At 44.3% G+C, this 14,527-nt stretch overlaps 1 protein-coding gene across 1 annotated transcript in view; it reads right to left on the bottom strand.

The window, feature by feature from the left end:
- The window catches only part of LOC114049002 (dual oxidase 2-like), a 28,265-nt gene that overhangs the window by 9,668 nt on the left and 4,070 nt on the right, over nucleotides 1–14,527 (bottom strand). The window contains exons 8-20 of the mRNA XM_027870182.1: nucleotides 14,383–14,473; nucleotides 13,723–13,825; nucleotides 12,656–12,819; nucleotides 11,718–11,893; nucleotides 11,201–11,319; nucleotides 10,623–10,760; nucleotides 10,215–10,328; nucleotides 9,658–9,860; nucleotides 9,171–9,356; nucleotides 7,151–7,376; nucleotides 6,802–6,895; nucleotides 4,352–4,527; nucleotides 2,583–2,652 (exon numbers count right to left, since the gene is read on the bottom strand). Of these exons, the coding sequence (XP_027725983.1) occupies nucleotides 2,583–2,652; nucleotides 4,352–4,527; nucleotides 6,802–6,895; nucleotides 7,151–7,376; nucleotides 9,171–9,356; nucleotides 9,658–9,860; nucleotides 10,215–10,328; nucleotides 10,623–10,760; nucleotides 11,201–11,319; nucleotides 11,718–11,893; nucleotides 12,656–12,819; nucleotides 13,723–13,825; nucleotides 14,383–14,473 (1,860 nt within the window). The remainder of the gene's footprint in view (nucleotides 1–2,582; nucleotides 2,653–4,351; nucleotides 4,528–6,801; nucleotides 6,896–7,150; nucleotides 7,377–9,170; nucleotides 9,357–9,657; nucleotides 9,861–10,214; nucleotides 10,329–10,622; nucleotides 10,761–11,200; nucleotides 11,320–11,717; nucleotides 11,894–12,655; nucleotides 12,820–13,722; nucleotides 13,826–14,382; nucleotides 14,474–14,527) is intronic.

Raw genomic sequence — 14,527 nt, 5'->3', positions numbered from 1 at the left:
AAGGAAGCTACCTAACCCCAAGTTCTCTAGCCAAGACTGGAAGGTATGTAAGCCTCCCCCCGCTTTCATGTTCTGCAGTTGGGGTTGCTCTCCAAGCACCAAGGCTTTGGAGGTACTTTTCAGGCAGATAGTTACAAGGCTGTGTATGCCCAATTCTGTCAGTTCTCTCGGTGCTAAGGAATTGGGAAAAATTGAAGTTGCTTTTTGGTTCCCTGAGGCTTACTTACTCCCCTCTACACTTTTGAATCCTCCTTCAAGGAGGTTACAGGGAAAAGTTAGAACAGCTAAAAATATCTTGGCAGATTCTAGAGGTTTTGTGATTGATCATTAAGGAGTTTTGAAACTCCTCCTTACAACCCTGGTCACTCCTTTTTCCCATTCCCTTCCCTTGAGTCAAGAAGGTATCTGTTAACCCCTCTCTTAGGAGAAGAGAGTTTCACCCTTTACCCTTCACCTTTGATTTTCCCTCCCCGACCTGGGAAAAGGATGGGGGAGGGGCAGCAGCTACAGCATGGGCCCCACTGGCAATGGCCTTGGGCTCTAGGGCAACCTTTGCCTAAAAGCATCACTCAGGTTCAGCACATCCTACTCAAGGTAAAGAAGCTATTCTCCAAACTTGGGTAAGCATGCGCTTTTAAAGTTGTAGCTTTAACTGTTAATGATGAGATGTTGATTCTCTCTGTAAAGTAAACTGGAAATGCATTTAACAAAACTGAAGTTACCTGATTGGTAATGGGTTTGTTTCAAGTTTCAAATTGGTGAACTTTTTCTATCAGTTATGTCAAGCAACTTTTCATAATGTGGTTACTGCTAAAATAATTTGGCTATAGTTGGTTATTGTTTTAATGTGTAAGCTTGCCAAAAAGCTTGTTTGGGGGAATCTCTAAAGCTTGGCTTTTTATACCAGGACAAATTCAAGTTTGAGATGTAAATCCTGGAAAAGTTTTTCCTAAGCTGTGATTAATGAAACTTGCTGTTTGAGGTAAAAGGTCCTAGGATTTTATTTTGAATTGTCTGATGGATCATAATCCATTGATAATAAACAATCCACCACCTGAGAGAAATGCCACAAGCTACTCAGAGAATGTTATACTGGTGGGAAGTCAGCATTGGGAAAAGCTGAGAGGACAATTTTAGCCTCAGTCTGAGATGGGATCCTCCTGGCTCAGTTTCTCTATTATGTTCGTTTGAAAGGGAATGTTACCCACCTGGCTATTCCTGAGTCTGGCTATGAGGTGGATTTGATACTGCATGGTTGGAAAATTGAATTATCTGAATCCATGTTGGAAAATTGAATTATCTGAATCCAAACAGAGCTAAGGATGTTTTATCCTGTCATAGCTGGGCCCTGCAGTTCTTTTTCTGCCAAATTTGTGTACAGGCCATTCACCTACAGTTGGTAGCAAACAGGGAGTACCAGCCAATGTCCCCCCATCATTCCCTGGATGCAGCCTGTGCTCTGTTCCAGTCAACCTCCTCTTTGGGACCCCCTCAAGGCAGGGAAAGCTCTACACCCCTTGCCAGCAGGAAGCAGTTTCAGAAGCCACGACCTTTTACCCTTACCCCAAAAGAATTTGGGTCCCATTTGTTTGAGGAGGGAATGATGGGGTTGGGATCTGGACCCCAGAAAGAAAAAATCCTGGACTTTCCCACCTGGCCAAATCTCTGGCATTCACCTGAGACCATAATTCCATGAATTAGCCTTTCATTGTGGCTACACTCAATCTCCCAATTTCTGTTACCTTTAACCTAGCCTAGCCCTCCCTATGGCCCCCTGCCATGTCCCATACTTAATCCTAGGTAGGCTCCACTGTCCAAGTCCCAGGAGTTCTGTTCACCCCAGCTTACTGACCACTCCCATTCAGATCTTCCTTAAACCCCTCCTCCAGTTACCTCAAACTACTTGGCCACTCCTAGATCCCTCCCACAGTTTTTCTGCATATAAGGTCCATCTTGTCTCCATTAAGGTGCTTAGAGTCTTAAAGTCTAGCCACTGCTCAGATTCTTGGAATCTAGCCAATACCTCACAGACTCTCAGATCCCTCAAGAATCTGGCAATATGGCAGTTCTTTAATAAACCTTGTCTTTGGCTAAAAAAAAAGAAGAGTTCTAGAGTTGGAATCAAGAAGTCTAGGCTTGAATTCTGCCACCTGTGTGATCCTTTTTAGTGCTGTTAGAGCTAGAAGAGGTCTGAGAGAGAACACGGTCCAACCTTCTCATTTTATATATGAGGAAACAGGAAACATCAGGCACAAGTGGGAGAGCTAAGATTTAAATTCAAGCCCTTTGTGTCTCCAAAGCCAGTGCTTTTGATACTCTACCACCCTGCCTTAACCTCAAGCAAGCCATTTACCATCTCTCAATGATCAAGAATGTCATTCCTTTCCAGCTATAGATCCTATGGATTAAGGCGATGTGGTGGGAGGAGGGGGGGTACCAGAAAAGGGGTATCAAACTGCTGCTGGCTTAGGGGTTAATTTAGCAGTCTCCACTTTGCTATACAATGAAGAAAGTGGAGGTGGTAGCTCAGGAAAGGTCATGGGGCCCAACTGTAATGTCTCAGAGCCCTGGTCCCTGCTCACCCTCCTGTCCGGTTTTTGTCGATGAAGGAGACTCGGTTGCTGATATTCTGCTTAAAGATATCTGGAACACCTGGGGAGGAAAACAAGCAGATAAACAAGTTTCCTTAGGGTCTCTGACCCAGATAGACTAGGCAAGGTGGCCAGGGAACAAAATTTCTCTCTCATGTCCCAATCTACAGTACTCCTTGATTTTCTTCCCCTCTTTTATTTTTTAATAATAATATTTTATGTTTTCCCCAATTATACACTCCTTGGCATTTTTCCTGGTGCTCTTCTGGGGTAGATGGTTTTCTAATGATAATAATGATGATGGTTGGGGTTTTTTTTATGGTGCTTTATAGTTTGTAGAGCACTTTAATATTTAATGTTAATAATATTAAAAATTAATCATTTTAATTTTAGCTCATTGGAACTCAAAACTTTTTTAAATGTTAAAAATGGTTTTAACATGTAACATTATATAAATATAATATTTATAATAAATATTAAATAATAAAATAATATATATTTTTAAAATAATAATATTAGCTCATTTGATCCTCATAATTTTGTGGGGTGGGTACTATTATTATTTCCACTTTACAGATAAAGCAACTGAGGCCAAAAGTGGTTGGCACCTTCTTTGGGCCACACAACTAGTAAGTATCCATAAGTAAGTGGATAAAGCAGCATTAGAACTCATGTTCTCTTGACTCAAAGTACAGCAATCTATCCACCTAGCTGCCTTCTATGTTGCTTAAAACCTGGCCACGTTTGAATTGCTTATTCTAGAGCAAGAATTCTTAACTTGGGTACCAGGAACATTTTGGTAACTTTAAAAATATAATTGGTTTCCTTTGCCATCGTGCGTATTTTATTTGATGCATTTTATTTGAGACATGAATCCTGAGAAGGGCTCCATAGACTTCACCAGACTGCCCAAAGGGTGCAGCACACAAATAAAGGTTAAGAACCTGTGTTCTAGAGAGTTGAACTGCAACCTGTCATTTCTATCCCCAACTACTTGTGATCTATGCCAAAGTTTTCTCTCTTAGGCTTTGACTTGCCCTATAAACGTCTTACCAGTCACTTCCTCAATGATTCTCCCTGGTGTTGCTCCCAATGTCACATAGTTAAAGTGGAAGAGATGAAATTTGAACCCAGCCTTCCCACTTCAAATCCAATATTTCTTCTGCACCATGCTAGATAACACACACATACATATATGTGTATGTCTGCATATATACATATATGTACACATACAAGACTATATAAGTGTATATATGTATATGTGTCTGCATATATAATATATACAAGACTATATACATGTGTGTGCTTATATGTGTATATACATATATATGTATATATATGTATATACAAGAGTCTGGTGTATGCATACATGTGTGTATACATACGCTCACACACATACCCACACACAAGAGAGATCTCAGTTACATTCTTGACCATTTCCTCCTTGGGTCTCTTTTCCTGAAAGGGTGGACAGAGTGCCAGGACTGGAGTCAGGAAGATCTTAATTCAAATCTGGCCTCAGACACTTACTAGGTCTGTGACCTGGGCAGGTCACTTAACCTCTCTGCCTCAGTTTCCTCATCTGTAAAATGGAGATAATAAAAGCACCTACCCCCTAGGATTATTGTGAAGGTCAAATGAGATAATAATTGTTAAGCACTAAGCATAGTCTCCGGCACATAGTAATTCCATATAAATGTTAGCTATTATTATTATTTTTATTATTATTCCTTCTGCTCCATTCCCTCTTCATCCTCTACCTTTGACACAAAGCTGGGTGAGGCGGAGGTCGCTGTCATGGTCCCTCAGCATGAAGTGGAAATCCTCCCAGGTCAGCTCCTCCTTGTTTTGGAAGCCAGACTCAAGGAACATGGATTCTACCACCTCAGCCAGCTGGGCCTTGTCTAGGCAGTTGTTGGAAATCTCGATGAAGGATCTGATTGAGAAAAGAGCAAGAGGACCAAAGAGGGAGTATGGTCAGGCTCCAGGCAGGCTAGACTGATCATATTCAGGGCAGGGTAGGGCAAGCAGACTTGAGGATTATCTTAAGTGTTATCAATGGCCCAGGAAGTGGAATTGAGAATGTACCTTAAAAAGTCTGCAGTTGACACTAAGCTGGGTGGGGTTGCTAACAGCTTAGAACACTGGAACTGAACTAAAAATGACCTTGACCAACAGGAGAAATAGTCCATCAAAAAAGCAAGGCAACCTAGTAGAAAGAGTATTGGGAGCTAGAAGCTTTAGACCTAACTCTGACACCAGTTAATTGTATAACCTTGGAGAAGTCACTTCATTTATATAAGCCTCAGTTTTCTTATCTATGAATCCAGCAAGATGAACATCTTAATACTGGTAGAAACCCATGATGTGACTGATGCACCAGCATTTCTTGTATCCTCTCTCCCTGTCTGCTGCTATGCCTGGCCCTATTCCTGTTCTTACCACCTTCACAAGCCTTCATTGGCAGCAGCCATAATGGCAAATAGAGCAGATAGATGCCTGCAAAAATGGCAATCAAAGAAAGACATTCAAGGTCATGGGATCATAGATTAGAACTGGAAGGGATCTTAGAGATCATCTAGTCCAGCCTAGGAGGAGCTAAGTGGCATTGTAGATAGAATGCTAGAGTCAACAAGACCCAAGTTAAAATCTGACCTCAGACAAATCACTGGGCAAATCACTTAACCTCTTATCTGTAAAATGGGAATAATAATAGCACCTGGGCAAATCACTTAACCTCTCATCAGTAAAATGGGAATAATAATAGTACCTATCTCCCAGGGTTGTGGTGAGGATAAGATAAGATCACCTTTGTAAAGTACTTTGCAAACCTTATACCACTATGTAAATGCTAGCTATTATTAGCTATAACTAACCTTCTTAATTTACACATGGGGAAACTAGGCACTCCTAGGATGGTATGTCTCCCCAGATCTACTAATAGGCATGAATTACTGAGTTGCCTACCTTAGACCTCCACAGTCTTGCACAGGACAAGGCATTGAGCAGGTAGGCTTGGCTTTCCTGCCCTTGTGTGAGTCACTCCCAAATACAGTCACTTCCTCAGTGACCCCCTCTGGGGTTACTAATAAGGTCACATAAATAAGTGCAGAGATGAGATTTGAACCCAGGTCCTTCCAATACTTTTTCTATTGATGACATGCATGATTAGAGAGATATCTCAGTCATGTGCTATGCATGACCCATGAAATTTGCAAGAACTGGGGAGTGAGTTTTCTATTATACTTGGCATTGCTCTAACACTGTGAGAGGACTGTGTCTAATTTGTGTTTCTGTAATTTGAGAAGGAAGTGAAGAAAGTGGTGAGGCCCAGAGTAAAAGCAATTATTAAAGAGATAGAAAGATTAGAGAACTGTGGACTGCTTAACCAAAGAGAAGATTGATGTGTTACATAAGAATAGTCTTCAAGTGTATTAAAATTATTATGAAAAAGATGCACATTAATTGTTCTCTAGCTCTGCAATAGAACAAAAAAGGGCTTAGATTGCAGAATATTTGGAAATATTACCCAAAATATTTGGGACTCCCTCGAGGCAGGGAATATTCTATGCCCCTTGCCAGCAGGAAGCAGTTTCAGAAGGCAAGACCTTCTCCCCTTACACCAAAAGAATTTGGGTCCCATTTGTTTGAGGGGGGAATGATGGGGTTGGGATCTGGACCCCAGAAAGGAAAAACCCTGAACTTTCCCACCTGGCCAAATCTGTCTTTCCCCTGAGGCTATAATCCCATCAACTGGCCTTTCATTGTGGCCACACCCAACCTCCCAGTTCTCCATTACCCTTAATCTAGCCTAGCTCTCCATTGTCTTAACTCCCTATGGCCCCTGGCCATTTCTCATCCTTAATCCTAGCTAGGCTCCGTTCTCCCTTGGCCACGGTGGTCCAGGTCCCAGGAGTTCTGTTCACCCCAATTTACTGGCCACTCCCATCTAGATCCTCCTTAGACCTTTCCTGTTCACCCCAAACTACTTGGCCAGGGGCCACAGTCTTTCTGTATAAAAGGTCCATCTTGTCCCCATTAAGGTGCTTAGATTCTTATAATCTAGTCAATAGCTCACACATGCTCAGATTCCTTAAGAGTATGGCTAATATGGCGGATCTTTAATCAACCTTGTTTTTGATTGAAAAAAAAATTCCCTTTCTGTGACTGTTTTTTTCTGGAACCATCCCAACCTCCAGAACTGCCATACCGCATCATGGTGGAGAACTCCTCCTTGGAGAGGAAGCCATTCTTATCTAGATCATACATAGTGAACATGATCTTGGACTTATCCTCTGGAGAACCTAGGAGGATAGGGAGAGAAATTGAGATTTCTACCAACCTCCTAGCTTGGAGTCCCTTGGCTACTTTCTTAGACCAGGGTCCATTTCAGTAGATGGGAAGGTCACTAAGCCCTCAAGTCAGACTGGGGACCCAGGGATCAGAGAACAGCCAGGTCAGGGCAAGGAAGGGAGCAATGTGAACTCTTGAGTTCTTGAGGCTCTTTAGATGTGTAGCCAGCCCCAGCCTAGACCAGTTCATCACCTCCCCTCCTTTACCTTTCATGAAGATGACCAGGATGTCTAGGAATTCCCGGAAGGATAAGTAGCCATTCTTGTCTTTGTCAGCCAGAGAGAACATGGACTCTACAAACATGGCCTGAGGCTTAAGACCAAGAGACTCTGCAAATTCTGCCCTGCTCAGCTCACAGGCCAGGGCCTCTCGCACCTTCTGAGATGAGTCCTGGGGCAGGCTCCCTGCATCTGCCTGGTCAATGTCCAGCACCTAAAGTTGGATGGTGGAGGAAAGAAAGGAAGAGAAGAGTTCAGGCCTGGGGGAGGAGCCAGCTCTAAGTATCATTTTCCTCTCCTAGGAGCAAGTATAACATATTTTGTAATTTAATATTTTATTTTTTTCCCAATTCCATGTAAAAACAATTTTAACATTCTTTTTTCAAATTTTGAGTTCCAAATTCTCTCCCTCCCTCCTCTACCCCTCTCAATGAGAAGGCAATCAATTTGACATACGTTATACGTGGTAACAGATATTTTGGAAAAATTGTATATGATGGCTCTATTTCAGTTCAACATTTATTAGGGTCAACTTTACCTTTAGGTACACTTTAGGGTACACTTTACCTTCCTCCCTTTTAGGGCCAAGGAAAGGGAAATTTCTAGCTAGCTAAAGAACTAACCAAAAGTTTACCAATACTTTAGAGGTTTTCTGTTTGCTAGAGAGTAAACTTGAAAAACTCTGAAGACTAGAAGTTGAATCAATTACATACCTTAAAAGAAAAGCAAGTACACAATAGAGACCTACAGTTTCATCTACAATCCTCTTATTCTGTTCTACTCTGTATATGAAAACAACCATTTTATTTGGTGTTTGTTAAGTTCAGAAGAAAATATTTAAAAAAGAGTCGATTTGAAATTGTTAAAATGGACCATTAAGATTAGTCTAGAGGGCCATGTAGCTGATCCTAAATAAACAAATCCCAAATGGGGGGAGGGTGCCATTCTCTTCTGGAGTCATGGAGAAGCTAGATGCTTCATGACCAGAGGATCAAGGCAAGCTCTGAAAATTTTAACTAGATCATTGGATTTTTAGAGTTGTATGAAACCTTAGAGATCAATGAGTCCAATACTCTCATTTTACAGATGAGAAAACTGAGGGCCAGAGAAGAAAGCAAAAGTCCAAATCCAGGACTCTTTCTACTATAACAACTGACTTTATCACTTTGAAGCAAAGTATAATCCAGTGCTTTTTGATTCCTGTGAAAAAATACTTTATAAACCATAAAGTGGGCTGTTGTTATTTTCTTGGAAAAAGGTAATTGCTGGATGAATGAATGAATGAATCAATCAATAAGTATTTATTAAGTGCCTACTATGTGCTAAGCACCAGGGATACAAAAACAAAGAATGAAACAATCTGTACCACCTTGGAGTTTAGTTTTTAAAGCCCTAACCTATCTCTCCAACCTCACTGGGCATTACTCCTGCCATAAATTGGGATCCAACCAAACTGGCCTTATTTCTGTTCCTTCCACGTGAAACTCTAATTTTTATCTCCATGCCTTTGCACTGGTAAATATAGCTGTTCCCTAGGATTTCTGATTTTAGTCATTGTGGTCCTTGCTACTTGGGACTGGGGAAGGAAATTAGAACCCAGACAGCTACTCTCAGGAGACATTTTCTCCCAGGAGCTTGAGAGCTAGGAGAAAACTGAAAGCTGTTATAGGGACACTCAAGATAAACAGGTTGAGTAAAGATGACCCACATTGGGGAGGGCCCCAAGATGGCAGAGTAAAAGCAGTGACTTGCTTGAGCTCTCCCCCAAACCCCTCTAAATAACTATAAAAATGACTCTAGAGCAAAAATGACCAACATTGAGGAATATCTGGAAGAAGAATAGATAAGAGGTCCTGCTCCTCTGCCAGCAGTGAAGATGCCCATTTAGCTTTTGTGGTGGGAATGGCTAGCACAGGAACAGGCCTCACCTTAGAAGAGCTCTGTCCCAGTTCAAGTTTTCCATTCCCCCTAGCTACCCACCCCCTGCCTACCCCATTAGCTATGGTACCTGTGCAAAAAGGTGCCTAAAAAAGATCTCTAGGATATGCTCCCTTTGCAGCTTGGTCACAGCTTTTTTGAACAGGTCGCGTTCCTCCATGTCCGACAGCTCAAAGTCCAGGTCCCAATGGGCACAGTAATCCTGAAGGTGCTGGATAAAGACACTGCGCTCCTCCTCGGAGTTGAACATCAGCACCTAGGACAAGAACAAATGAAGGAGTGCTCGGAGCTTAGGCTTCTAGTTCAGTGTCCCACATGGCATCCCCCCCAAATCCAGAGGGACCCTCTGGATGAGGGAAGGGTGCAATAATTCTTCTCAGCACAGCCATAATGGGAGGAAAGGTTAACTAAGGGTAGTGAGCAAAGGGAGGCTGTAATAGGATAAGTGGGCCCGAGTTTGGGTCACTTCTAAAAAGAAACCAAGAATCAAGGGTGTGGCAAGCAGGAGATAGGAGGTTGGGAAGTAGGCACAAAGGGGTAGTTCATAGGGATCATACTAGGTCATATTCCTTGGGGATCTTGAATAGCAGTGTCCGGCGGCCACTGTTGTTTGACTGGATCAGGTTCATACGCTGTAAAGGCTGGAGCTGAATGGTCCGGATCGAAGACAGGTGTTCATCTACCACTTGAAGGGATCTCTCTGGGAGCAGCTGTAGGTAGATGGGACAGCTCCTCATGCCTGGGCCTGGCCACTCCATAGCTGGTGAAGAGAAGGGGATTAGGGTGGAATAGGATAGAGGGAGAGCTGAAGGCTAGATTTTCAACCCCTATCCTAAGGTAGACTTCCTCAGGTAGACTCTTTGTCACTTAAATTGGTCCTGCTCATTTGGAAGACCTCTTCATCTGGAATCTACCTTCACCTGGATCCCTTCCCTCTGTTAACCTCCATCTCATCTCACCTCTTCTTCACCTGACCTTCACCTCTCCTGGATCTCTTCTTTCCATTGAACTCCACCTCATGTGTTCCCTCCTTGATTTGACTTCCATCTCACCTGGATCCCTTCCCTCAGTTTACCCCCATCTCACCTGGCCTCTCCCTTCCTCCTTTTCTCACCTGCTACCCCCTCCATGGGCATTTCCTTCTTTGTGTGCTGTTTCTCTTTCTTCTGTAGCTTCTTGAACTCTCTTCTTCGGAAATGTGCCACCACCCAGGCAATGAATAGACTCACTGGAGTGGGGAAGGAAAAAGTGAAACCTGAGGGTCAGCCGGGGCTGATGAGAGCAGAACTCTTCCCCCCTCCTCCATTACACCAAGTTTCCCTGAGAGTTCCTGCCATTGCCTCCCCTGGCATCCTTGAAGCTAGACCCCAGAAAAGGGTATCTGGGTGACTCATATGGTGTGTATTAGGATGTTGTAGACAGGAGCTCTATGACAACCAGGGGAATGGCTTATAATTTGGGGAGGCTTGGGGAAGGAAAAATAGAGGGAGTAGGAGAGAAACAGTAGGTTGGAATTATTTACCTAAAGGGAAAAGGCAGAGGGCTACAATAGTAATCCCAAAGCCAGGAGCACTTCCTTTGAAATAGTCAAGTACTGTCATATTTACGCAAGGGGGCAAGATACCATCTTTAAGCTGCTGGGGTTGTTGGCAGGGGTCTCCTAGAGAAAAGAAAAGCAGCAGAACTTCAGGCAAGGAATTGTTCCCTAAAGATTCTGCCCCTCACCCACCTTCCCTCTCTTTCTGTTCTGGGCACCAAAAGCACCAGGATATTCTGCCTCCTCTCCAACTCTTGCTTACCTATGGGCACCTCTGAACACCCCATTGATCTTATTGCATAGCATATCTCACCCTCATATCCCCCGATCCTGACTCCTTGCATCTACTACCCAGCTTAAACCACTGGGTTGCTGAAGTTTCTACCTGAGGCTTCACAGCCCTGTATGGGACATGACATTGAGTCTTCCAAGACACTTGTCTGTGTCACACCCAGAGTCATACAACAATGGTCACTTCCACAGTGACTCCCTCTGGGGTCACTCCTCCCAATAAATCTCTTCAAGGTCCCTTCTCTCAGGGCCCCTCTTCCATGGCCACTTACCATTATTCCAGAAAAACACATTGGCCTGCAGGTCACTAGAACTGATGTTAGTGACAGCTACCAAGACATCATAGAGGGTTGTGTTTCGAATCTCATCAATCTCATCAACTGTGAACAACCTAGATGGAGGCAGGAGAGAAACTGAGAATTACTGGAATGAAGGGAGAGGAGGGCAGATCTGCAGCACCCTTACAGCCCCAGGAGCCGGTATCAGGAAAAGGTTGCAGAAATTATGAGGTGAAGTGGCAGGGGTAGGAAAGAATGAGAAGGTCTGAATATAGCTGGTCTGAGGATTCAGGGTTCATGGTAGGGGTAAAAGAAAACAAGGACTAGGGGCCATGCTGGGGATGCTTATCAGACAGGAGATTTCTGGGGTTCATTCAAAGGAGTGTAAAGGATGGAGGTGTTGCCTGAAGCCTAGGCTAGGGTTGAGTGTCAGAGGGTGTGAGGATTTGGTATCTCTACTGGAGGCCAGTTTTGGGGATGAGGTCTCTGGAAATTCCAGACAGGCCCTCACCCATTTCTCGTGTTCTCAAACCAGTAACGATCCCCGTCTCGTAACCGAACAAACTGTTCAAAGACAATGTTGCTGAACAGGGGTCCAGGGTTTCTGTAGCTCTCCAAGAGGCCCCCCGGGAGCAGCTCCAGATGAGACAGGTTATGGTTGTACAAGGTGGCTATTGCCTCCAGGATCTGGGAATGAAGAATCGTAACTAGGGCAAGGCAAATAGGACTTTGTTCCAAGTGCTGGAAGTAGAATAGGAAGGCATGCTTCCTCCTCACATGGCTTGAAGAGTGCTTTCCTCATACACTGAGGCTCCTTAATCAGCCTGTTCTCTCATGAATGGGGGGAGGGAGGGTGGTGAGGACAAAAGAGGTTGAAGGAGACTCACAAGTTAGACTAGGTCAGAGGAAGTCATGGACCTTCTCTCCCCATCACTGTCCCCATAGCCAGGCTGTGTTCCCCAAGACTTCTTGCCTTCCCCTTGCAGCTCCCTCTGGGGTCACCCGCAATCTCTCTGGGATTTGTGCCTTCCTCCCTTCTTCTTTCTCTCCCAAATGGATGTGCCTCAGGTGCTGGCATTTCCTAGTAATAGCTCTGGGTATTGGGAGGAGACTGATGTCTTCCCATCTCTAGAGACAGCAACCTTGTGTCTGCAGTCCAACTTTTTATTCCAGACTTCCGATTCTCCCTCTCACCCCTGTTTGGATGATCCAGATCTTTCTTTGGGGTGATCCTCCCTGAGTCCTCTTGGCTGAGGGCTCAGTGCTTCTCTTTGAACACTCTGGGACACTGTCAGGTATCTGGGGATTAGTGAGTTTGATTCCTGTTCTGAGGTCCTGCTTGACCCAGGAGAGTTGGCAACCTAAAGGGGCTTGAATCGGGGTGGGGACACTTGGCCTGGGAAGGAGAGCTTTTCTGAGGACCATTCCTGACTAGGGAGTATTCCTCACCTCAGGCTCCAGGTTAGGGTTGAGGGTGCTCCAGTTCTGCAGGGTCTTCAACCCCATGGCTTCAAGGGCCCGATTGTAGCTGGGCAGTCCCAGGTCTCGGCCCCTCTGAATGCTGCTGGCCACATAGTCTGTTCGAGAGAACTTGCCAGGGCCAGGCCAATAATCTGAGAAAACCAGATAAGCAGCCAGTCCCACATCAGAGGCTGGATCAGGCTGGAGGCCCTGGCACCACCACCACCATTTCCTCATTTTACCCATTTCTCTTTAGTCTTTAGTCACTGCCCCCACCCTCACTCCAGGAGAGAGAAGAGCCAGCCCTCACTGACCACAGGAAGCTCAGGGGCACAATAGATAGAGCATTGAACTTGGAGTTAGAAAAACCTGATTTTTGAATCCAGCCTTAGAAACTTAACTATCTGTGTGACCCTGAGCAAGTCACTTGACCTCTATCTACCTCAGTTTCCTTATCTGTAAAATGAGGGTTAAAAAATGGGTTGTGGTAAGAAAAAAAAATGAAGTAATATTTGTAAAGTGCTTTACAAACTTCAAAAATATATCTATATCTATAAATGTATGTATGTATATGTGTGTATACATATATACTCACACATATAGCATATATATATAATATACATATGTAGTACTGTATACTCATATATATATATATATATATATACATACACACACACACACACACACACACACACACACACTCTAGCTATTATCACCAGTGGATGCCCCTTCAGGTTGGATCTAGCCAGAGTTGGGGGTATAAGTTAGAGACAGGGAGAGTTGATAATTGATAGATAGGGCGTAGTTGGCCATCATCACCACTAGGTTCTCAAGATCTCCAGAGCCTGAATCTTTACTCCCTGTCCTAGAACGGACTAACATGACCCAGCCATCCCTGGCACAGGCCAAGAGATGGATTCCTTTCTAATCTTGAGCCTGGAGGCTCATGCTATTCGTACTTCATCATCTCTTCCCATCTTTCCTGACCTGAGACCTCTCTAGCCCCTGGATCCAGCCAGTCCATAGTGATCTCAGCCCTCCGTCTGCTTCCTCACCTCTCAGGTCCTGCACCACAATTCTGTCTTCTCGCTCTGAGATCTGTGAGGCCATCCCCAGGAGTAGTTCATTCACTGCCTCAGCACTGCGCAGATTTGGGTTCTGAATGGGGACATTACTGTTAAGGTATAGTACAAAAGACCTACTCCTGGCCATCCTCCACTACTCTCCACCCGCTGCCCAGGCACTTATATGAGGTCCCTCAGGCTCCTGTTTCTCATCCCCTGAGCAGTAGGTGGAAGTTTCAGAAAGGCAGATTTTGACCAGACGTAAGGAAAAACATCATAAGAGTGACAACTTTCCACAAAGGGAATGGGTTGCATTGAGAGACAATGGATTCTTCATCACTGAAGGCGTTTGAACAGAGTTTGGGTGACCACTTATGGGGAATGCTCATTGGGGACTCCCAGTCAGCTCTCAATTGGCCTGGATAACATCTCCTCCCACTCTCTGTTCCTTTCCTGGTCCTTGCCCTCTGAAGCAGCTGTGCCCAAGGTCTTTTCTTCCTCACTCTTGCAATCCCCACAACCAACTTGGGATAACCGAATCCAGAAAACTGAAGCTGTCACTTCATGCTGTAGCTAAAAGAGGCAGGAGACTCTGACCAGCTCCCACCTCCTGGGACCCCTGTCTTTCCTTGCCCCAAGTCCCCAGCTGACCTCTCGACTCCAGTAACTGTTGCAGACTCTAATTGCTGAGGAATTATCCTGGCCCTCGTTAATGATGCTTTGGAAATGACAGCTGGCATTTCTGAAACAGAAGGAACAGTGGGGATGGTGATAGGAAGTCATGCGGGGAAGGAGC

The sequence above is a fragment of the Vombatus ursinus genome, unplaced genomic scaffold (genome assembly GCF_900497805.2).
Source record: "Vombatus ursinus unplaced genomic scaffold, bare-nosed wombat genome assembly UNPS02014794.1, whole genome shotgun sequence".
Taxonomy (NCBI): Eukaryota; Metazoa; Chordata; class Mammalia; order Diprotodontia; family Vombatidae; genus Vombatus; species Vombatus ursinus.
The sequence above is the reverse complement of the archived record's forward strand: the minus strand, read 5'-3'. Positions and strand labels throughout refer to the sequence as shown.